Raw genomic sequence first — 26,098 nt, 5'->3', positions numbered from 1 at the left:
CGGCGCGTGTGTGTTCCTGCACACTCAAGATCAACAGGTATAGAGCACTCCTCATCCTGTGTGCCCCCGTCATCTGGCTGCTGCTGTCTTGGGACTCTCTCTCTCTCTCTGTGTCTGTGTGTGTGTTCCTGCACACTCAAGATCAACAGGTATAGAGCACTCCTCATCCTGTGTGCCCCCCCGTCACCTGGCTGCACTAATCAGAGATGACAGCAGTAGCTGAATGCTCCTCTTTTACATGCTGTCTAGGCTCAACTACATTCTCTGAGCTCACCCTTAAAAGCCTCAAATGGCTGTGATGAATTATAGATCAACTGCCTACGGACTGTCTTAACTTCTTAACGCAGTCAGCCATGCCCGTTCCCACTTGCCTCTAAATGGCCTGCAGAGCCAGGAGGAATGGGCAGAGGCAAGAGCATGACTTCACTGATAACTTGGAATTTCTGGTGGGTTTGAGACGTTTAGAAGAAATGGTGGGAGACTAGGATTTCTTTTTATTATTCTTTCCAAGTGCAGCTGGGCACCTGTCACAGCTTTCCACAGGGACTGTACCCTCCGCTCACGTCAGAGATGACCTAATCCCAGTGCCCCCACCCAGGAAGGAGGAACCTCTGCTACCTGTGGTCGGCAAGGAGGAGCAGAGCTTAACACAGAGTGTGGTAACCTAGCAAGACACTTCATTTTCTAAATCTCATGTCCTCATTTGTTTTTTCCTCAGCTTAAAACGGAAATGAGTTTTAAACATGGCAAGTGAAACTAATTGTCAGACCAGTCTCCAAAGTGCTGATGACCACAGGTTTAGCCAGAAACCACAAATCACATACAACTGGCCGTAAACAGCTCGTCTAGCTTCCGTGACAGAGGCCTTGATGCCTGTTTCCTGGCAAAGCAGGATGAAGTATGTGAGACATCCACACTGCATTTCCAGGCCTTGACCACAAAATGCAACGAGGCATACAAACACTAAAATTAGGCATCAGCTTTGGAGGAAAGCAAGCACTAGGTTTTCACAGGAAAGTCAGTTTCACGCCACAACAAACTCACTGCTGTCAACTCACAGCTGACCCTCCACTGGGGGTCAGGGACTCTAAACCACGTGGGAGGTGACTGTCCATCTTTCTTGCACTGGGCTACAGGAGCATTTGAAATGATAAAGAGGCACCACCTTAGAGTGAGCAGCACAACTGGATACAAACTGTGCCACTACATTCCTTTCTAAGAGAAAATTTACAAACGCCAAGACAGACTGAGTTTCTGTGTACTGAATTATCGTGTGGCACTTTGAATTTTTTATCTTGTGTATGTTCAGGGAACTTTGGTGGCTTACTGGTAAGGAATTGTGCTATCAACACAAAAGTACATGGTTCGAATCCACCAGCTGCTCCATGGGAGAAAGATGAGTAATCTCCTCCCATGTGATTTACCAACTCTGCAAACTCGCTGGCTGGAGGGTCAGTTATGGGTTGGTTCTGACTTCATAGTATACAACAACTACCAGATGCATATCTGGGGGCTAAGAGGTAAGTAAGGACTATGAGAAAGGACACTAGAAATGGACAACAGAAAGGATAGAAAGAACTAAACTCCACTACAATGTACCACACAGTCTTCTTGACAACAATGAACTCTGTTCTTTAAAATCCAAAATTTCAATTTTTGATGAAGATTATAACAAATCAGCTCAAAGGATGACCATCAAAACACAAACAAAAAGCTTTCTAGTCTGAACCAACTCAGAGCTGACCCGTCACCAGGTTTCCGTTGTTCTTAGGTGCCACTGAGTCAACTACAAGCCCAGTGACCCTATCAACAATGGATCTGAACCTTGCCCTATCTTACACCATCCTCATCTCTGACATACCTGAGTCCACTGTTAGTCACACATCGAATCATCTTCTTGAAGGTCTTCTTCTGAGCCTCCAACTTTCCCAACATGAGGACTGGAGTCTCCTAACATGCCCAAAATATGTGAGATACATGTCACCATCCTGGCCTCTAGGAAGCACCCACCGTGCACCTTCTCCAAGACATATTTGTTTGTTCTTTTGGCAGTCCTTGGCATATTCAGTACTCTTCCCCAACATCACAACTCAAAGGCATCCATTCTTCTGTCATCCTGATTTACTGTCCGGAGAGACCATGGCTTGAGTCAGGTGCACCTTAGTCTGTGACTGGTTTCTGGAAGACTGTACACTACAGGAGGAGACTGCTCACCTTACCCCCAGAGGACCACCAATGTGGTTGGGCTGTGTGTCGTCGCAGTCAAACCGACTCATAGCTGACCCTCTAGTGGATTTTCAGAGGCAGTAAATCACATCGCACAGGAGGAGAAGGCCTAGTCTTCCCACCACAGCAGCTGGTGGATTCGAACCGTGTGCCTTATAGTGCAGTTTCTTGCCACTAGGCCACAGAGTTCCCTGAAGAGGTTACTCATAAAAATAAAAAAAAGGAAAATGGATAATTTGCTACAGAAGGCTGGAGTCACCATATTGATACCATCAGTCATTATCACTCTTGAAGGCCACACATGTTTGATAATGGCACTCAAGCTCAGCCAGGGAGAGAGATGGGGAGTCTCCACCGAGTACAGGCCATCGGAGGGCTGGGCCATGCTGAAGCACATGCCAAGCAAGACTCCTGAAAGACTCTCTCCACCTATGCTCAGGGTGCTGAGACCTTACTAAATCCACAGGCTACATAATACTGACTTTTCTTAAAAAAAAATTTTACTTGCTCAATGTCATCAAGTTAAATCCAACTCACAGCAACTTCCAGTGAGTTTGCAAGGTTGTAAATCTTAAGTGAAGGAAAGCAGTTTCTCCTTGGAGACGCTGATGGATTCCCACTGCCCAGACACGCAGCCTTTTGGTTAACAGTGTAACATGGTACGGACTACGGAGGCCCTTAAAATGACAGTTAGAGGAGCTTTATGGCTTTAACTTGCTGTTAAGAGGTGAAACATATGTTCCAGTCATAAAATCCACATGCTCAGCAGCATCACTGCAGTATATGGTCAGAGAACAAACAAATACGCACTCGACGGGAGGCCAGGATGGGGTTCCTACCTTTTCTCAAAAATTAAAAGACAAGCTCATTAACCATTTGAAAATCCTTCTACAGTGATTTTATTATAAATATGTTCTTTCGGAATAAGCACATACGACATTCAGGGTTATCTGCAAACTTGCTCTAAAGTAATAAAAGAGGAAAATGGAACCAGGAACCATTCGTAAGTGGAGTTAAATATCAAAGACACTCGCATGCCATGCTAAGTGCCAGAATGTTAACAGTGAATGTCACACAGAGTCACAATTCTCCTTAGCTTATTTGATTGAATAAGCTTTGAGTTTGGTAGCTAGCACTTGCTCTGGAACCTGAAATGCTCTTCTCAGTCTCAAGAAGTAAGGTAGGAAAAGAGTCAGACTTCAGACTTCAAGCTTCCATAAAAAAGACCTTGATTCTGAAGTTGTAACTTTCAGCTCTGGGAGCCTCAGCTGACTACTTGCTGGGAGTGATGTCAGAGTAATCCTTCAGCACGCCAGCCAAGTGTTCATTATGAGTCTTAAATCGTCGCTTTTTCTGTGAAGCAGGCTTTTTCCTTCTCTGAATAGGGGCCTGAAAAAGACAAGTTAAAAGTGTTAGCAACAATAGGTACCCAGGAGGGACAGCATGTTCTGAATTTACTACAAATGCCCAGAAACCAGCAGCAAAGCGATTAAGGGCTTTTGGTGGTGTTGTCCTGTGTTTTGCAGGAAGCCTCACAGAGCAGCCCATTCCCTGACACGTGCCCTACATCAGAGGCAATGGACAAGTCCACCAGAACGGACGGGTGCCCTGAATCTTATGAGATTTACTAGGCACTAAACTGAGAAAGGCAATAAAGCTCTTTGTTGTCTCCTTTTGTCAGCAAGCTTAAAAACATCCATCAACCATTACTGATTAACAACAACAAAAAATGTCCAAAGTAAAGATGGCAAAACTGGAAAGTGAATGAATAAATGCAGGTTAGTTACATTATTCTTGACTGCTTTCCTAGTTACATGAAATCTTAGTATAAACTGATTTTTTTAAATCAACAAATAAACCAAGCAAAATTAGGAAATCGTCAACACTGCACTGCACTACCTCGTGGGTAGATCACTGGCAAGGAAAGTCAAGGCTCCCAAATCCACTGAGTAAAACACAAGCACCCACTCATAGAGAGAAGCCGGGAGCCACCATATCAGCAGGTTAAAAGCATGATGGTGCACAAAGGGATGGGGCAAGAACACAGCTGGGGTGCAGGGTGCTGGGAAGTGCCTCTCACCCCAGCTTTGCTCTTGGTCTGTACACAGCTGATCAGCCAACTTAAAAAAGGGAGTTCTCAAGTCTTCATTTGGTTACTGATTCCTACTAGTTTAGGGGCAATAAACACTGAAGTAAGTATCTGGTTCCTAGGAGACCTGAAAACCAGCAATTCACCATGATAGGGGCGATGACAGAGTCAGGCCTCAAATGCAGAAAACACAGTCAATGAACCTCACTGAGTGAGGGGAAGAGGAGCAAGATGAAGGCTACACAGGTTCCTTCTAGAAACCAGGAGAAGTACAGGGTAAGGATTAGAGGTGCAAGTGGGCACCAAGTGGGGACACCAAACACGCTGCTGGAGCTGCTGGGTAAAGGCCTGAATGGGGTGGGGTGGGGGTATATATGCCCATGCCCGCCAGGGAGGAACACCAAGGACAAATGAGACCCTTAGGGCCCCAGGACCAGACAGCATAACCAGAGCAGGACACGGAGGAAAGCTAGGAGGGGGAACAGACCAGATCCTGCCCTTCAGGGAGCAGAAGAGGAAGCAGATTAACAGCTCAAAGAAGATTAACATCGCCCCCCTCCCTGAGATTACATACCACTTTCTTTGGTCCTGATTCCTGCATGGAAGAAATACCCTGTCGCTTCAGATATTCTTCAATTTTCTCTTCATCCATTGAATCCACAGTGACACTCCTCCAAAGTTTCTGGAACTCTGTGCCCACAAGAGAGTAAAGGACAATACATTTTATAAGCTACAGCAACAAAGGGAGATCACATTTGGTTCTTAATAAATGCATCCTAGATTTCATCATTATAAAAATAAAGGAAACAAAACAAGAACATTCAACTGTTAGATTCTTGAGTAGCAGAAGGGCCTGGGAACACAAAGTGGCCACACCCAGAGTGCTGCTTCAATGCACTCAATGAAGGCCAGTGTGGCCCCAGCCTCTGCCTTCCTGGGGAAGAAAAGCAACGACACAGTTTATTCCAGCAATCAATTAATAATCAGTTTGCTCCATTTTGGGCAAATCCCTGATCATCTCTCCTCATTTCAGTTATTCTACTTTTTCTCCTATGTCAAGAGTAAGGTGGTACACAGTTTCTTTTCAAGAGACCTTTAAAGTCACATAACCTAAAATGGAGGAATGGGAAATTAATAGTCTTAAAAAGAAGGAAGGGATAGATGGTGATGGAAAGGAGAAAGGTCTGTACTCCATTTCTCCCTCCTCAGAGGCATGAGGGCTTGTGCCACATACTATTTATACAACCAAGAGATCACAACGGTACGTGTCCAAAATGAAGTCACTTGCTTCGCACACTGTGCTACTGAAGGAGTCCTGGTGGTATAATGGGTAAACATATGGTTGATAATGGAACTGTTGGTGGTGGTTGGAAGGCCCCGGCTGTCCCAGGATACAATGACTTGGGGCTCTTTTCTAGTAAAGCCAAGAGAACTCTATGAGGCAGGCGGTGCTATTCTGTCACATGTGAGGTGGCTGTGAGTCAGAAATGGACTCAAGCGCACCTAAAAACAACTATTCTATCAACACTTTAAAACACACATATGAAAAACAAAAACAAAAACAAACAACACCCAATAATGTCAAAATTATAACCCTGGTGTGAAAAGGGGGGGGGGGATGGGGGATGTTCCATGGAGGTAGATAAGCTGGGCCCCCTGCTCCCACGGCCATCACCCACCCAGAAAGTGCCTTCCTATCCCATGAGTCTCCTTGGCTCTCCAGAATGCTTTATCAAGGCAGTGACTGGTACCGCCCCACCGCCTTCATTCCAGGGCCATGAAGTTTTACCTACGCTGTCAGCACATTCAAGTCCACAAACTATAAATAAAGTAGGCCCCACCCTTTGCCAAGCCAGATCTTTCCCACTATTTCTTCTTCTTCTTCTCCTCCTTTCTTTCTTCCTTATCTTACTACCTATTACATGAAAAAAAATGATGCTCCAGTTAGGACTCAGATGATAACAGATGGCAACTAACTGCAAAAAATGACATAGTCCACTACAAAATTACATGGGTACAATGTTACTTTAATCCAAAATATCTCTTAAAAATTCTTAAATATTCATAGATACCAAGGGCTCACTGTCTCTGACCATTCATCTGTAGGCAGTGGAAAAAAAACTATTCAACTTGGGTGACAAGTTTCCGTGATTCTGCTATTATCTAGGATGGCTACCTGCTCCTTGAGATCAGCAAATCCTGGACCTCTACCAGTTTCCTATCCACTGTCTAGGGCATGGTTCCATGCACCTGACAGACAGCTCCAAAGTAATGCTTGAATCCAACAGTCAGAGTATTTTCTTTTTAAATTTTTAAAACTTGTATTGAAAAAATCATTTTAAAGAGAGAACTCTGGTGGCAGAGTTCTTAGCAGATTTTAGCCCAAAGACAGTGCATCTCTGGAAATTCGAACCCAACAGTGACTCTTCAGGAGAAAGATGGGCAATCTTTTCCTACGTGATTTACAGCGCTGGAAACCCAATGGAGGTGTCAGAGGACTGGGTTCTGACGTGATGACAATGAATGAGACAGCTTTATGTAAATTTTACCATTGTCCCACCAATGTCCTTTTTGTGCCTTTAGTCTTCATGTCTCCTTGGTCTCTAACCTGTAAGAATGCCTCCATCTGTCTCGTTCCCACGACCAGGACTATTTTAAAGAATTGCTGTTGTTGTTGATTGCCTTCAAGTTGAGAACAGACTCATAGGAACCTTATGAACAAAAGGCCTGAAGGCTTTCTATAACTATTGTCATTTATCAAAGTTCATATTTTCCAGAGGCATGTTGTTTAGGAAGTGGATGCCATTCCTGCTTCCAAATATTGATGGTCATTTTGATGTCCTACAGTTTAGTTTGTCTGATTTTTCTTAATGACCAGATGGAAGTTGGTACTTTTTGGCAGAGTATCACAAAAGAAAGGCTATGTTGTGTTTCTCAGTCATAATTCAAGGACACAGGACACCGAGATATCTTATTACTAGTCAATGGGGCTCTGACTGTACATGAAGGCGATGTCTGTCAGGTTTCTCCACTGCACACTTGGTATTTTTCCCAATTAATTAGCAAGTATCTCGGAAGGAAATATTTTGAGACTGTCTATCTTCTTCCTCATCATACTTTTATTAACTTATTTCCAAGCTTGATCATGTTTACAGGTATGAGTTCAAGTTTCAACATCCCTTTCTCACTCCCTCACTGCCGTCAAGTCAGAAAAGACTCATAGCTGACCCTGCAGGAGGTCTTCTGATGCTGTAAATGGCACAGAAGATAGCACAACTTCCTCCCGAGCTACTTGGTAGATCTAAACCGCCAGAGAGGTGCACAGTGATTGGCCTAACAGTACAAGTTCCTATGGTCTCAGCCGTCAAAGCTGTGTGCCCAGAAATATATCTTTCTAAGGGACACAAACAATCCAGAAACATCTTCTAAGGGGGCACAAACCCACTCTTAACTGTGGATCTCCTAGGATTTATATCTTTGGCTAATTAAGCCAATTTTATCACTTCACAGCTATACTCTGTCAAACTATTGTCATATACTTTTATGTAGATTATAAACACAAAAATAAATTTTGCCCTAATTTAATCACTTATCTTTCAGAAAAATTTAAAGTCATAAACACAGAGCAAGTCAAACAAACACCTCAATTTGTTATGTGCCATCAAGTTGCCTGTGACTCACATATGTGTGTGTGTGTGTGTGTGTGTGTGTATATATATATCTTCAAGTTACAGTTTAGTGTCACATCCTTCTGTCTAAAAACTTTAATACTTTTGGTATTACAGGTCAAAGGGTATTAAATTTTGAGAGTATTTCTCTTATTTTTGTTTCTCTGAAAGTATTTCTCTCCCTCATTTTTGAAAGACTACTCTTTCCAGGTATAGAATTTTGGATTAAAAAGTTTTTCTTTTTTGGCCCTTCAAGATGTCACCCCATTGTTCTGATATACACAGTCCAAGAAGTCTGCTGTGATTCTTTGTACCTCTGGATGTAGAGAATCTTCTTGCTTTTCTCTTCACTTTCAGTTTTCAGGACTTTGAGATGTTTTTCTGATGGTTTTTATTTGGCTTATGGGAGTTTTGGGGTTTTTAAAAAAAGGTTATTCTATATCATGTTCTCTAAGCTTCTTGGTAGTTTGGTTATAAATCAATTTATAAACAATTCTGAAAATCTCTAGCTGCTGTTGCTTCAAACATTTGTCTCCTTTTCTCATATCTCCTGAGACTTACATACTATCTAGGTATACAGGTAATTTGATATCACCCCCATAGTTTATAGGTAATCTATATTTTCCCCATTTCTTTTTTTTCTCTTGGTAGTTTGTTGTTGTTATGTGCCGTCGAGTCACCTGCGACTCATAGCGACCCTATGTACAACAGCCCTAAACTCTGCTCTGTCCTGTATGCACTAGTTTATCTTCCAGTCTGGAGTTCTGGTGGTCTAGTGGTAAAGAGATGCACAGACGGTTCAAATTCAACAGCTGCTTCAAGGGAAAAAGATGGGCAATGTCCTCCTGAAAACCCACTAGAGGGTCAGATATAAGCTGGTCCCGAACTGATGTTACATAACAACATCCTCAAGTTCAGGGGCAATGGTGGGTTTCAGTGGAGATCTGTGTTTGATTAGAAAAGTGAGGTTACCAATCATTGGCCACTGGAAGCTTGCATAGTGCTATGATGATGAAGACGTTCCAGTAGAGGCTCCAGATCAAGACAGACCAGGAAGAAAGGACTGTCAACCTACTTTCAAAATTCAGCCAGTGAAAATCTTACGGATCTCAAGTCAGGTTGTGTGTGGGCTGTTATGCATCTCAGGCCAATTCATCAAGTTCACAGATTCTTTTCGTAGCTCTGTCTAGTTTATAATAAGTATATTTATTTACCTCTGCTACTGTGCTCCTTCTGGAGGCACGGTAGGTTTGTGGACTCCGAGCACGTGTGCTGGTTCTTTGGGGCCCACGAGGGGGTTGGCAGAGCAGACTACCCAGATGAATGGGGGTCTGGGGAAGGGAGTTTCCCAGCAATTGGGCATGCCGGGCTGCTAAGACACTGAAAGGTCAAACCCGCCTAGGGTCTTCAGATATTTAATGCCAACTGAATCAAACCAGTCTCTGACTTCTGGAGGAGCAGCAGGTTTGAGGACTCCGAGCACGTGTGGTGATTCTTTGGGGCCCACAAGGGGGTTGGCAGAGCAGACCAGCCAGATGAATGGGGGTCTGTGGCAGTCTTTCATTGTTTTTGTTCACACATTCCTCTAGGTCATATAGCCCTGGTGTACAAGTTGCCATACCGCAGTCACTTGTGGTTGCTGTGAGACTGAACACTGTGACACTGATGTGTCAAATGCGTTAATGGCCAATGTGGACAGAGAGTGGGGTGGAGCTCCCCGATTGAACAAGCGTGGAAGGAGGAGTGGCATCCACTTCCGTAATAGCTTGCCTCCGGAAACCCTATGAACCTGGAAAGAGGATGAAAGGCACCCAAGCGTCGAGGACTCTCCTTCATAGGGTCGCTATGAGTTGTCTGCGACTAGACAGCACTTAACAACAACAACTGTGCTCCTTGGAGTCAAGGATTCTGAAGCTTCGTCTGACATACTTTGGGCATGTTGCAAGAAGGGACTAGTCCTTGGAGAGGGACATCATGTTTGGGAGAGTGGAGGGATAGTGCAAGAGAGGAAGACTTTCAATGAGATGGATCGATACTGTGAGTGGAGTGGTGGGAATGAGTGTGTTTGAGACAGCGAGACTGGCACAGGATAGAACGGCATTTAGGGCTCTTGTACATAGGGTAGCTTTGAGTTGCAAGCGATTCAATGGCACATAACAACTGTGCTTTTTGTATCTAGGATTTTTCTCTGATTTTCTTATATAATGTCCTCCTCTCTGAAATATCCCACCAAATCATAGGTTTTCTGTCTACATTTTCTACTAAAAGTAACTAATATTACTCAGTTATTTGAAACTCTCTGTCTGACAGTTTCATTATCTGTGTCCTACTGTACTGGTATTATTTATTCCTTTGTCTCAACAATGTGTTGTTTTGCTCTTGTTTCTTTTTATGGCCTCATAATTTTTTTTTGAAAGCAGGATATCCTATTTAATTCAGTAGGAACTAGTGTTAATAATTTACTGTACCTGGAAATAGACATGCTTTTTTTTCTGCTGGGCCTGCAGTGTGAAGAGGATGAGTTAATCTACTGTCAGGACATAAGCAGAGTTTTGAATTTGCTGCTGCTGTTATCCATGTCAACCACAAATTTCAATTCCTCTAATCACACCTTGTGTTTAGGGTAGATACTGATTTGACAGAATTTTTGACATTGTCTTCTAGCCTTTAGTTTTAGACCATCCCATTAAGCTGCACCCACACTTACTGGTTATATGACATGGTTAAGCTGGCCTGGGGAAAGGGTGGGGACTTCTTTGATGCTGCTTCAAGTAAACCTTAGTCATAGGCACTGTGTACCTTGGCTCTGGGGTATGGCCTTCTCAGTGTAGCTGCTCTTCTACCTGCTCGAGGTTTGGACCCTGCATATACTCCCACCTTTACCCAGGAGTAGATGATTTATTTCCTTCCTAGAGTGGTAGGAGCTCTTCCTAGAAGTTTCTCTTTGGAGGCAAGGATTTTTAAGTTCATCTCACAAACTTTACCCACATGGCAAGAAGGCACCAGTCATTGGAGAAGAACATCATTCTTGGAAGAGTGGAAGGACAGCACAGAAAAGGAAGACCCAGAATGAGATGGATTGACACAGTACTTGGGGTAATGGCTGTAGGTGTGTCAGAGTCAGCAAGACAGGCACAGGATAAACAGGGCAGCTTCAGAGCTACGTACACAGGGTGGCTATGAATCAATGGCATATTAACAACACAGTGGTTTAAGGTTCTTTGGTTTCCCAAGCCAGAAAGAAGAAAGTATCTCAAAAGCTTCATGCATTTCCTAAAGAAGTTCCCATTTCTCCCCTCAGGTTTCTCACTTCAGCTTAAATCTCACATTAAAACTGTAAGCACAGACTGCTTGTGTGCAACCATTTCCCCAGAGGTTCTATATTCTCGTTACTCTGCAGTAGGCCCTTTGCAGTTTGTTAACGATTTTAATGGAATTCTTATTAGTGATAGTGTTCAAGAATTTCCACACTCTGTTGTATTACCTTTTTTGGGGGAATAGGAATTGGGATGTTAGAACCCCTGAAAATTGGCTATTCTAGCCATTGTGCTAGATTCTGTTAGGTACACGGTCTCTAGCTAACTTAACTGCAGACACATGATCTTGTAAATCATCAACAGCTGTGGGACTAATATAAGAGAGTGCTTTCCTCACTGTAAAAAATGGGCAGTGAAGATGGTGGAGAGATTGTGAAGATACTGCGGCAAGATGTGTAACCAGAAGGAACCCTAGAGATAAACACCACAGTTAAAAGGTTTTGCTTGGTAGATGATGAAAGGAAAAGCTGACTTGTAACTGCTCTGAGATAAAGTTTGCTGGGTAAGTGAGGAAACCAGAGGCTTCTGCATTTGTAACTGAACCTGGACTTCACTAATTGAGGAATTTTGTTTTACTTAATCTGGCTGGGGACTGTTGGACTAAAGTTGGGCTTAGATTGTATGAATTTTTTTGTCTCTCCTACTAATATCTATCTCCCCAATAAACCCCAAAACTGTAAGTAAAAGTCTGTGAGTAAATCTGCAATGGACACTGAAGCCAGTGGTTCATAGAAACACGTGCAGGAGCATGTAGGGTGGCGTATCTGATCATGCAGTGAAGTGTATGGTAATATAGATATTATTGTTGGGGAAAGTCCCCCTTTATGAAGTAGGTAGAAGTCAGAAATGGCCTCCCCCATGCTGTAACTTTCCTTTTGCAGGAATAAATATTAATCTCTTCCAGTCAGTTGGCCAGGTGGTTGTCCTCCAGATTTCTTGGCACAACCTGGTGAGCACATCCAGGGCTGCATCTGCTTGTTTCCCTTCCATTTTCTTTTGATGTTTCCCGATCATTCCATATTGTGCCCATAACATCTTTAAGTATTACAACTCAAGGTCTGAATTTGTTCTTTAGTTCCTTCAGCTTAAGAAATGCTGATGCACATCCATGTTTATTGCAGCTTTGTTCACAACTGTAAAGAGTTGGAAACAACCTAAGTGCCCATCAACAAACGAACTGATAGAGAAGCTGTGGTATATAAATACAATGGAATACTATGCTGCATTGAAAAACAAGGAACTAATGAAATATTATTCAGAATAGGTGACCCTGGAGACATTATGCTGAGTGAAATATCTCAGTCACAAAAGGACAAATACTGTATGGTGCCACTGTTGTAGAATGAGGCTGACATCAAGGTGGAGGTAAGACTGAGAAAAACTGGGTAAATTATGTTTACTGCATTGAAGCCGATGAGGGAGAGAACAGTTTAAAAGTAATATATTTTAAGGCATTATTATTATTATTATCGTAAGAGTTTAGAATGAGGGTTGCAGAGTGGAGTATACTGGGGCGGAGGGGGGTGTGTGTGTGCAGGGGGATTGTATACCAATGAAGGAGTTTTTTCTTTTGCTTTTCAAGGAGAAGAGCGAACTGGGGGTGGGGGTGGGAAGAAAAGTGCAACAATGAATGAATGGAAATCCAAAATCTCTGTAAATGTTCATTGAAATGAATAATTTAAAAAAAAACTGCATGGTAATATCAAGAAAACAAAGATTCTCCCTACCAAGCCAACTGGCAGCATCAAGATAGATGGAGAAAAGACTGAAGTTTTTAACAATTTTACCTTGCTTAGATTCAGAATCAACAACACTCTCGGCTTCAGAAATAACAAAAGACGAGCTGCTTTAGTCTGCTGTCAAGGACCTCTGCACCAATGTCACCTCTGCACTTAGTCCAGAGACTAAGACCCTTAGTTACCTGACCATCCTTAGTCTTTTTAATTGATTACTATGTATTTGTGAGCTGAACAGGATGCCAGAAGAATCAATGCCTTTGTGCTGGAGAAGAGTAGGTGAAATACCATGGACTGCCAAGAGAACAAATAGGTCTGTCCTGGTAGACAATGTGAAATCAGGTTGCTAGTTGGAGGCAAGGATTTTGACGCTCCACCTCACAAACTTTGGACATGATGCCAGATGGGACTAGTCCTTGGAGAACAACACCATGTTTGGAAGGGTAGAAGGTCAGCAAAGGAGAGGAAGATGCTAAATGAGATGGACTGACACAGTGACTATGGCAATGGGGACAGGTTTGACTGTTTCAGGATCTGGCAAGGTTCAGAGCTATTATTCACAGGGTCACTATTATTCACAGAGTCGTAGTCAACTTGGTGACACATAACAACAACAACTACTTCTTAATGATGTTATTTTGTCAGCCTTAGTAAACAAATACTCATAATTCAGCTTCCCTTGAAGGCTTCTGGTATTCCTTGGATTTTGGGTTAAGTGGCTGTCTTGTCAGCTGAGCTCTCTGGTGGACTTAATGAAGTTATTAACATGAAGATTTCTAGAATCTGTTGTTGTTACTGTAAAGCTAGGGATGATATTTTCTCTAGCTTTATACATTCCAATTAGAAACTTTAAGTTACTAACTACCTACATATTAGCTAAATTTTAAGGACAAGGTGAAAAGCTCTGCTCCCTACAGTTATAACCTGAGACCAATTAGTTGATTCTGACTCAAAGCAAGCTGGTGGATTAGAGCAGAAGCATGCTCCATTGGGTTTCCTTGGCTGTAACATCAACGGAAGCAGCCTGCTGAGGTTTTCTTCTGTAGGACTAATGGATGGTCTAAGTCAGCAAAAGAGACATCTCCAGAGCCAGAAAAGCAAAATTATTGTTTTGTTTCGTTTTTTTTTCATGCTGTAGTATCTTTAATTTTGTCCTTTTTATTCACACCACCTAGAGATCATTTCATCCACTGCTCTGTTTTGCAGCCAATCTCTTGTCTCTTTCTTCAGCAATGGTAAGACGGATACCCTTTCCTCGTGGAAGAGAAATCCATGGCTTATTGCCTTTGCCAATAACAAAAATGTTGGAAAGCCGAGTGGCAAAGCTATTGCCATTGGTATCTTTCACATGAACCACATCAAAAGACCCAGGATGTCTCTCTCTGTTGGTGATCACACCAATTCTTCCCAGGTTAGCACCTCCAGTCACCACGCACAGGTTACCAGTATCAAACTTGATGAAATCAGTAATCTTTCCAGTCTCCAAATCAATCTGAATGGTGTCATTCACCTTGATGAGAGGATCAGGGTAGCGGATGGTTCGAGCATCATGGGTCACCAGATGAGGGATTCCTTTTGTGCCCACAAAGATCTTTCTTACTTTGCATAACTTGTACTTTGCTTCCTCAGGTGTAATGCGATGAACAGCAAATCAACCCTTGGTGTCATAGATCAGACGAAAATTCTCTCCAGTCTTGTCAATGCTGATCACATCCATAAAACCAGCAGGGTAGGTTATATCAGTTCGGACCTTGCCATCAATCTTAATGAACCGCTGCATGAAGATTTTTTTAACCTCATCTCCTGTCAGGGCATACTTAAGCCTGTTTCGTAAGAAAATGATCAATGGCAGACATTCTCTCAGTTTGTGAGGACCAGTAGATGGACAAGGAGCAAATACACCAGTAAGTTTGTCCAGCATCCAATGCTTTGGAGTTGCTACATGCTTCAGATGTTTCTTGGGACCACAAGCCATGGCTTCGCTAGGCACGGAAAGAGGACCACGGTCTTCCGGCGTCCCAAGAAAACAGCCAAAATTATTGTTTCAAGATGTATGCTATAACCAAAATTTGCTATGTCAAAATTATCATAGCTGTTGAGGAAATATGTCACGTTAAAAAAAAAAAACAAACTAGTATCAGTAACTTAACCATACTGCATTTATAGATCAGTGACAGCTCATTATCAACAGCCTAGAAAACTTACCTTTACACTAATGTAAAAGACCATACAAGCTTATAAAACATTACACACACAAATTTTCACATCACAACAGGATTAAAAAGACATTAAAAACAAAACTCAACCATTTCCTTTTCCTTAAAAAAAAAAAAAAGGCAAGAGCTATTCCCAAAGAGAAATTCCTGAATAAAAATTCTCGAATCTCTTCCTTTTTTCTAATAAAACATTTCTACTTTTGCCTTTCTTGTTCATACTGTATTTAAATATTGTATCTACTATGTAAATGTATTACAGCTGCATAAATATTTAAGAGGAACACTAAAAGGCAAAAATCTAATTTTACTTTCAGAGAGTCTCAAATCTAATTATTTTTTAATGCGTAGAGCCAGAAAATACAAGTAGCAAACAAACAAAATCTTCATTCTTTTACTTTTGAAAAATAATTTTGTCATTGCTGTTGTTAGATGTCAAGAGAGTTAGTGTTGACCCAAAGTGATCCTATTCTATGCAAAATAAAACCGTGCCTTGACTTGCATCATTCTTACAATTATTACCATATCTGAGCCCAGTGTTGCAGCTATCGTGTCAACCCATGCAGCTGCGGGTATTCCACATTTCACTGACCCTCTCTATTTTATGAAGGGAGCTCTGGTAGCCTAGTGGTAAGGAATTGTGCTGTCAACCCAAAGGCATGTAATTTAATCCACTAGCTGTTCCATAAAAAGATGCGCAATCTCCGCTGCTTGAATTCACACCCTCTGAAAACCCAGTGAAGCGTCAGGTATGATTCAGTTCCAATTCGAAGACAAAATTATTGTACCAACCATGATAACTTTCTTTAAAAACTGGACCTTCCTAAAAATAACTCCAAAATCAATCTTGCCATACTTTGGAGGTATATGCTTGCCACCTTATTAAAAAAATAAAATGTTATCATCCTCACTTTCTAAGGCATATTCTTGATACACTTCTTCCAAGACAGATTTATTTGTTCTACGGTCAGTTCACGGTATATTCAATCTTCTACACCAACACCATAATTCAAATGTGTTGATTCTCCCATGTTCCTTATTCACTATTCAGCTTCTGCATGCATTTAAAATTGCATGGCACTGAAAATATCACGGCACGTATCAGAACTCCTTAGTATATGAGAGCGACATCTTTGGTCTTTAACAATCTAAAGAGGTCTTTTGCAATAAACATGAACTAAAAAGAAGACAAACTTTGTTTTCTAAAGCCAATTAGTAATCAGTATTATTAAAGATAAAAAATAATAATCACTCAATATACTGCTATGAAAGTGTAAACTGAACCAAACTATGCTATAGGCAATTTTAAAGCGTTGTAATTACTTTAAATATGCATGTACTTTAATCCAGCAATTCTATAGTAAGTAGAGAATCAGTCAAAGGTATGTTTATTTATGTGTGTGCATGTGTGTGTATATATATGTACTCAAAAGGTCTCTATTATTTGAGTATTTATAATAATGCAAAACAACATAAAAAATTCTCTTCTCTGGAGGGTAAAATAATGAATTAACTATACAATGAAGATATTATTTACCTGCTCACTAACTGCCTCTGAGTCAAAACTGACTCAGAGCTGATCCTCCAATGGGTCTTTCTGAGGCTGTAAACTGCTTGGTGGTTAAACTGCACATTTTTCTCCTGTGGTAGATCCATTGGCAGGTTCAAATGGCCAAAAAGGAGACATACTTAGGTTAGCAGTGCAACTTCCTATGGAATATGTTGTTTTAAGTGTTAATAACAGTGCCTCTGAGTCGAAAATGACTCATAGCAGATCCTCCAATAGGTTTCCACAGGCTATAAATCTCATGTGAAGAGACTGCCCATCTTCTGTGCAGTAGCCAGTTGATTCAAACTGCACTGCAACTCCTACTAACTAAAATAGCATCACTGGCCAAGGTAAGAATTTAAAAGTAATAACTATTGGGAAGAATCCTGAATTCTAAGGCTAAATTATAATTGAATTAGCTTTTAGACAAAAGGATAAGCTATCAGTAAAGGGAATAAAAAGTTAAGATTATTATTAGATTTATGGAGGAAAAAAGATTGAATTGTGTGTCCCCTGAAAAAATCTGTGTCAGCTGGGCTGGGCAACAATTCTTAATGGTTTGGTGGTTATGTAATAATGTAATGATATCCATAATGTGACTGGTCAATCCATTTTAGGAGACACAACACCTTTAACTCAGGTGACAGCCCTGGTCATATGTAACAGGTGTATCCCTGGGAAGTGACCTGCATTACTTTTTATCTCACAAGAAAGAAAAAGACGTGAAAGCAGAAAACTCTGCAATAACATGTCCTCTGGACCTGAGCATCACTGTGCTTAGAACCTTTAGATCCAGATGAAAATTGTCAAGATACATGAAAATCTCCAGAGGACATGGTGCTACAGATGCTGAAACAAGAATACTGAACCAAAGCCAACAGAGAGAGAGAAACCTTATGGCTGATATCTTTAATCTGGACTTGTGATTTCTCTAAACTATTAAAGCCATTCACTTGGGGCACTATTAAAATAGCTTTCAAACTCAAAACTCAAACTCATCGTTGTCAAATTGGTTCTTATTCATAGTGTTGTTCCATCGATCTTCTGAGGTTATGAATAAAATGGGAGGTGACTGCCCATCTTTCTCCCTCAAAGTCACTGGTGGAGATGAATCATCAGAGATCTTAGTCTTTAACAGTGCAGCTTGCAACGTTTATGCCATCTGAGCTTCCCTGAAATACACTAGGTATCTAAAGCAAACGCCAAAGAACATTAGACAAGTGAAAAAAAAATTGCAAATGTAGGTTCAGACTCTTTAATTGGCTATTTCTTTGCTATTTGTACTTACTAAAATGCAAAAAGTACAGATCCAATGAGTTATTAGATAGACAAGTAATATTAAAACAACTGTATTTTAGATATTTTAAATTCTCAGTATTATCAATAACTAACAAAATTACTATATTCTTACTATATGCCAAATTCTATTCTAAGCTCTAACTTCTTTTTAAATATTAATTCATTTAATCCTAAACACCATGAGTTTCAAATACCATTTTCTCCTTTTTCCAGGTGAGGAAATCCCAGAGAGCTAAGTATACTGCTTAAGCTGGTAAGGAGAAGAGCTAATTTTTAAATCTACTCCTTTTTGACTCTTTGTACTGTTCTTTAAACTACTTCAATTATACTGTCTTTAGATGAGGAGGATTCAATGAAAGAAAGCAATTCCTTAAAAAAAATTCCTAACTTGAATTTTCTAGGCTGAACTACTTTGTATTTGTCTCTATTGGATTAAAAGCATTAACAGATAATAAACACTATTCTTATATCTGATGTGCCTCATTTCAGAACATCTGCTTTTATTACATGTAGAACAAAGGGTAACTCCAGTGTGACTGAAAACTTCTTCACAGATTTCCTGTGGCTAAGACTGCCACCTAGTGTACAATAACTTCAATGTACTCAAGACATGATGCATCTGAGGGCCAAAGTATCAACAAGATAACAAAAGTTACCTTATGTATTAGTTTTCGATGGGTCTTCTTTAGTAAAACACATTCTTATTAATAAAAAATTGGCCTTTTTCTTTTTGCTTAAATTAGTAAATTGTGTTATACTGACACTCACAACTAAAATAATGCAGTTTCTTGTCTGTGGGGTTCCTACCTATGGGGTAGCTGTTCCCTGTGTGTGTGCATACTGTTATGTGCTATTGAGTCTAAACTCATAGCTGACCCGTTAGTGGGTTTTGAGATGCTGTAAATATCATGGGGGAAACTGTCCATCTTTCTCTCAGAGCAGACAGTGGGTTTGAACTGCCGGCCTTTGGATTGACAGCACCATTCTTTACCCACTAGGTCACGAAAACTCCTCTTGTATTTGCACAGCACTATTAATGATTTCATCTTACTTGGCCTCCACAATCAGCATTCTTATTACCAGCAGCAGAAAATGTATTGCTTTGGGCAAGGCTGCTGTCAGGGACCTCTCCAAAATACTGAAGAGCAATGATACCAGTTTGAAGACTAAGGTGCATATGATTCAAGCCATGGTCTTTTCAATTACTTGTTACATACATATGAGAGATGGGCAATGAATAACAATGCTAGAAGAAATGATGCCTTTGAGTTGTGGTGTTGGAGAAGAGTACTGAATATCCCAATGACTGCCAAAAGAAAAAAGAGGTATGAATTAGAAAAACTGCAGCCAGAGTGCTCCTTAGATGCAACGATGGCAAAGCTTCATCTCTCACTGGACATCTCATTAACATCTTTATCTCTCTATGGACCTCTTGCTTGGAGAGTCTATTCCCTGGGAAAAGGGTACTATGGTTGGAAAGGAAAGAGAGGAAGAACTCCAAGAAGATGGACCGGCACAGCAATGGGCTCAGGTGTGTCAGAGATTATAAGGATGGCACAGAACAGGACAAGATTCAGATCTGTTGTTCACAGGGTCGCTATGAGTCATACTTGACTTGACAGCAACTACATCAACATACAAACACAAAGGTGCTCTGGTGCCATAATGTGTTCTATTTCAAACTGCTAACAAAAAGGTCAGTGGTCTGGATCCATGTGCTGCTTGCCTTGAGAAAGTTGGACAGTCTCCTTCCCACAAAGATTGAGACTCAAAGGCAACAAGAATATAATTACAATATACAGGAGGCTGAAATCTCTGTAACCTCCACCATTCTCCTTCCATCCTGTAAACTCAAGGACAGAGGCCTTATTTACGTTTATACTCCACCACTATCTTCATATCTATAATACCACTGAGTCAAAGAATCAACTAAACGAAACTTTAAACAACGTATTTCAATATTTATAATTATAAACAGAACCATTTTTGCAGTTCACAAGCAGGCGGCTTTGCTTCCTAGGACCTTCCAGGGCCATTGCTGATTACTCGTATCTGCTACTAAACATCTTACAACCCACAAGAAAACTCCATTAACACCTTCAATTACCCATCAAAATGTCAAAATGGTGGAGGCTAATAAAGAGCACAGTATATTCCCAGGCATCTAAGAATATACTCTGATTTATTATTAAAATAAGTTTATAAAAACAAAGTACTTTTTGTATTGTTTTAATACACATATTAATTTTTTAGTACTACACAATACAAAGCATATTTAAAGAACAATTTTCTTTTGTGAACACAGGAAAGCCGTATTTTGTATTTTTCAGAACATTACCAAGAATTCTTCATCACTTAAGGAAATCCTACTTGTGGTATATTAAGTTGCTGACACATCAAGCCATTTGTAGTTCCCTCTCATATTTATGGAGATTCAACATGTAAATGTAAACTTCCATTTGATTTTTACTCAAGTACAACAGTCTCAGCTTTTAGAAATATTGATACTTAAATAAATCAATTTCTTTCTCCCCCATAGATATATTATATTGCCTTTTAAAGAAATTATGTATATAAAAAAAATTGTATTATTGATAAATTTGTTTTACAAAAGCAAAGGTAACACAAAATGTATACACAATCTGATGGAAATATTTTAAAATATAGGTCCATGGGAAAAATACAGGCACCCTGGTGAGATAGTGACTAAGTGCTCAGCTATGAGCTGTTACTCACTAAACCCCCTGAAGGAGAAAGATATGATAGTCGTCTTCTCTGAAGACCAGTCCTGGAAATCTTATCATGTAGTTTTACTGTTCTCAGAGTAACTAAGAGTCAAAATAGACTCAACGCCAACAGGTTTGGCAGTGGGGAAAAAGAATCAAGAGTCTTTTTCATGATCTTTGCTATTGCTATTCCCTCTGCCTGAAGCCAATCCCTACCTCCCACCTTGCACCTCCCACATGCTTTCCTCTATCTCCATTCTAAATCGGATCCACTATTTCATTCTTCAGGATTTGGAAAACCTCACCTCAACACCAATTCGCTCTTCTCTTTGAAAAGTAAAAGAAAAATTCTTTCACTGCTATACAATCCCTCCCCCCAAATCCACTCCACTGTGCAGCCTTCATTAGGGACCTCTGTCATGACAATAATACTTAATCATATATCCCATTTAAACAGTTCATCTTTTTTCACTGAGACTTATCTAGCTCCATCCCTCCTCTTATCAGCATACTAGGCATCTTTCCAGTACTTGACATAATCTGTAATAACTATTTGTATTATCTTTAAAATATCAGTTCCAGGAAAGCCCAGATTAGTCTTGTTATCTCTGTATCATTGATATTTTAGCAAAATAACTAGGATGCATTATAGGAATTAATAAATATTTTTCAATAAATACATTCATGTAATAAAAGATTGTGATAAAAATTCCAGAAAGTGTTAACAGGAGGAAAGAAGAGCAAAAAGTTTAACAAACTGATATTCGTAAGTTCCAAAAAACAACTTTAAAACAGAATTGCTTTACACACACACACACACACACACACACACACTCTCAAAAACATACACATACATATACACACTGAGACAGAGGCAGCCGTCACATCAGTTCCAAGTCATCATGTCTCCATGGAGCTTTTAAGACTGTATTTTTAGGGAAGCTCTAACTTCCATGTAAGTTATAAGAAAACACAGTATACGTTAAAGAGCATAAAAATGGCACTCAGAATGCACTCAAAAAGTTAAATGCAAAAACAATTTTTAATTAAATGCAATCATAACACCATCTACAAAACTCAAATTTTAAAGCATAAAAACTTTATACTTCCACAAGGCCACTGAGCTCCCTATAAAAAGGTATGGGCCTACATAATCTCATTACCAGAGACAATTTCTGTTAAATACTATGAACAATTTCCATATATATTTTGCTACATTTTTCCACATATAAACTAATTAACTTATTTACACAAAGATGAAGAAAAATTGACAATCATTCATGTGAGGAAAATCACTCAATGCTCAGAGTATTTGCAAATATTCCAGAACATTTAATCGTGCTAATGCGAAACCTCTACTTGGACCAAGAGGCAGTCTTCAGAACAGAGCAGGGCAACACGGCATGGTTCAAAATTGGGAAGGGTGTACACCAGGGATGTGTCCTGTCTCCATACCTTTTCAACCTGTATGCAGAGCAGATTATCCGAGAGTCGGGGCTCTATGAGGAGAGGCGTGGCGTTAGGATTGGTGGGCGATCTATCAACAATTTGCGTTTTGCAGATGACACAACCCTGCGCGCTGAAACTGAGGAGGACCTCATGCACTTACTGCAGAGGGTCAAGGACCGCAGCCTTCAATATGGACTGAGGCTCAATGTCAAGAAGACAAAAATTCTCACCACTGGACCAATCGGTAGCATCAGGATGGATGGCGAAGAGATTGAGATTGTTCACAGCTTCAGCTTGCTCGGCTCCACGGTCAACACTCTTGGCACCAGTAGCCAGGAAATCAAAAAACGTATTGTGATGGAAAGTCTGCGGTTAGGGACCTCTCCAAAATACTCAAGAGCAACAGTGTCTCTCTGGAGACTAAGGTCCCCCTGATACAGGCCATGGTTTTTGCAATCACTTGTTATGCGTCAGAGAGTTGATAGAAGGAGAATTGACACCTTTGAGCTGGGGTGCTGGAGAAGAGTATTGAATGTACCATGGACTGCCAAGAAAACAAACAGATTCATCCTAGAGAGGGTTAAACCAGGCTGCCCCTTGGAGGCAAGGATTCTGGGGCTTCTTCTGACATACTTTGGACATGTTGTAAGGAGAGACAGGTCTTTAGAGAGGGACATCAATGCTGGGTAGAGTAGAGGGACAGCGCAGGAGGGGAAGACCCTCTATGAGGTGGACTGATTCAGTGACTGGGGTACTCAGGATGGGTGTGTCAGAGGCAATGAGACTGGCACAGGATAGAGCACGGTTTAGGGCTGCTGTACATAGGGTCGCTATGAGTCACAAACGACTTGACAGCACAGAACAACAAACAAGCAACAAAACATTTTTCTGATTTGTCCCCTTTATTCTCATTGACTATTTATTCCTCTTAGTTTCTCAACTAAGGTACCGTGAATTTGCCTTCAAATTGCTCTCTTCAGTTTATCCTATTCTCCATACAAAAATGAATGGTTTTAATGTTTCTAAGAGCTAATTGAACCTAACTTGGGAGGGACTGGAGAGCATTATGCTGAGTGAACTCACTCAGTCCCACAAGGATAAAGATTGTATAAGACTGTTATTGTAGAACGAGTTATAAGGATTCAGGAGGGGTGGGAGAGGCTGGAAGCACAGGGATGGGGATGTGCAGGGGGAAGAGGGGATTAATCATTGGGCTGTACAATTTGATGGGTGGGGGTGAGTGAGAATTTGTTCAAATTTGTATTAGAATTTTATAAATAAACTAATGAAAAGAAAAAGTCAGCTTGGGGAGGGGGAAGGAGGGAAAGGGAGTAAAATGTGCACCAATGAATGAATGAAAAACTAACTTTTCTGTAAACTTTTGTTAAAATGACAATTAAAATAAAAAAAAATAGTTTATTTAAAAAAAAAACCAAACCTTTATACCATAATACTGTTGTTATGTGCCGTTGAGTCGTCTGCAACTCATCGACCCTATGTACAAGAGCCCTAAGAGCCCTAAACCCTGCTCTATCCTTTGCCAATCTTAATGTCTATGACACACTGACCTCCATTACCCTTGTCACTGAATCAACCCACCTCATAGAGGGTCTTCCCCTCCTGCGCTGTCCCTCCACCCTTCCAAGTATGACGTCCCTCTGCAAGGACTGATTCCGCCTTGCAACATATCCAAAGGATGTCAGATGAAGCTTCAGAATCCTTGCCTCCAAGGAGCAGCCTGGTTTCACCCTTTCCAGGACGAACTTGTTTGTTCTCCAAGAAGTCCATTCAATACTCTTCTCCAGCACCACAGCTCAAAGGCATAACATTAGAGATTTTAAAAACAACAACAAATCCCTCAAACTTATTGGCCATTTAGTCTAAACCGACTTACGACACTCCAGCAAGTTTTTGAAGGCTGTAAATTATAGAAGAGACTGCCCATCTTTCCCCCAAGGACCCACCACTGTTGGATTAAAACTACCAGAGTAGGGCCACTTTTGGGTTTGCAGGACAATTCCCTAAGCACTACACCACCAGAGCTCTCTGCCAACTACATAGGAAATGTCTTAAACAAAAATAGAGTTGGAAAAAAACAGGCAAAAATGTATGACAAATGGAAGAGAGGGAAAGGCCAAAGTTTATAGCGGTAACATGAAATAATGCTGAATTTTCAAATATAAAGTCAAATATGACCAAGGAGTTAACTTTATTACAAGTATGAATACAATCCCTAAGTAAGTATTCACCAAGTTAATGTTGTGTACCGTCACGTCAGAAGTGACCCAGAGCTGACCCTCCAAAGGCTTTCAGGGGCTGGTAATCACCCAGGAGGAGATTCCTCATCCGTCTTCCATAGAGCAGCTGGTGGCCTCGAGCCGTGTACCTTCACGATTGCAGCACAGCTTCTTACAAGTAGGCCACCAGAGCTCCATAATAAATAAACACAATCCTTATTAAATAAATAAATAAACTATGACAAACATTTTTTAACTCAGCATGAAACATGAAAATAATAACTACAGCAAGTACTAGGTAAAATAAATAAAAATGTAACATCTGCTCAGCTTTTCCTCAGAAGCAATAACCAAAAAATTCTTACATAATGATCTAAGATAATTTATATTAAAACAAAATACGCCATCACTAAATTTGTTGTAAGAAAGAAAAAAAAAAAATGGGAAAGTCCAAATACAAATTATAGCAATAAAGAAAAAAACCCTCTAATTCAAACTCTAAAAAAATTTACTAATCAATTTGAAAGCTTAAAACAGAAATTATCTAAATGACTTAGAATAGAAAACCAAGGAATATATTCTTAGTGGTGAAGGGGGCAAAGGCAACAAAACAGATACTCTCATAAGTGAATGCTTTCCAATATTCATGGATGTTACATTCTCAAAAGAATGTAAAAGGAAAAAAAAAGAAAGGAACAAGTCTGTAAAAAGATACTGAAAAACAAATTTTATTTTACGTATGTATCTCCTTTATATCTTCTTAATTTAAAATTTCTAGTAAAGAAATACATGGGTATTTCATTAACAGAAAGCTACTTACGAACATATCTAAGATGCACGTGAAAGGATATTTGTTGCAGAATGGTTGAATATTTTTATATCTATTAGTTCTACCTGTATTGACTATTTCAGTGGTCACAAAAAATTAGAGTATCTGTAAGGCAGAGAAGTAAACTAGAAAAATAAACATCAAACCATTTGTACAACTATGTGTAAGATTTTATTCATAAACCACATGTATGACTGTTTATAATTCAGTAAGAAAAAAAAGGTAAAATTCTCATTCTATCCCTACTAGCCAAGTAATACAGAGAAGGGAAATAATTTAAGCCAACAAAGGCCATATAAAATGGCAAATAAAATATGGTAATATCAAGGAACAAAAGTGTAAGTTTAAAATAAATAAACAGGAAAAATTAAGCAAAGTTAAAACAATGGTATCCACAGAAAGAGGACACAGGAACCGAAAATGATACTGATTTACTGTCAGAATTATGAGAATGTCAGTATATTCTTGCAAGCAAAACCCACCCCTAAATTTTTTAGATAAAAAACCACACTTCTCAATTTCTCCAGTGGCATACAATCTTAGGGAGCTACTGTAGAACCTTTCCTATTAGCCACTGGCCTTAATTTAAACATCAGTTCACAGAACAGATAAACTATATTATGCTGCCATCTGCAGAGCAGATTTAATAAAACAAATATGCAGCAAAAAAGTTCATGTCAAAGGTGGTTGTTGTTATGTGCCGTCGAGGCGTTTGCGACTCATAGCGACCCTATGTACAACAGCCCTAAACCGTGCTCTA

At 40.2% G+C, this 26,098-nt stretch overlaps 1 protein-coding gene and 1 pseudogene across 1 annotated transcript in view; both read right to left on the bottom strand.

Moving 5' to 3' along the window:
- Nucleotides 1-3,498: 3,498 nt before the first annotated feature.
- Nucleotides 3,499-26,098, bottom strand: part of LOC102850668 (general transcription factor IIE subunit 2-like) — a 128,647-nt gene continuing 106,047 nt past the window's right edge. Inside the window, exons 6-7 of the mRNA XM_006884128.1 lie at nucleotides 4,890-5,005; nucleotides 3,499-3,615 (exon numbers count right to left, since the gene is read on the bottom strand). Coding sequence (XP_006884190.1) covers nucleotides 3,499-3,615; nucleotides 4,890-5,005 — 233 coding nt within the window. The remainder of the gene's footprint in view (nucleotides 3,616-4,889; nucleotides 5,006-26,098) is intronic.
- Nucleotides 14,220-15,011, bottom strand: LOC102850255 (annotated as a pseudogene).

This window comes from Elephantulus edwardii, unplaced genomic scaffold (assembly GCF_000299155.1).
Source record: "Elephantulus edwardii isolate Elephantulus edwardi_28Jun2011 unplaced genomic scaffold, EleEdw1.0 scaffold00031, whole genome shotgun sequence".
Lineage (NCBI taxonomy): Eukaryota > Metazoa > Chordata > Mammalia > Macroscelidea > Macroscelididae > Elephantulus > Elephantulus edwardii.
The sequence above is the reverse complement of the archived record's forward strand: the minus strand, read 5'-3'. Positions and strand labels throughout refer to the sequence as shown.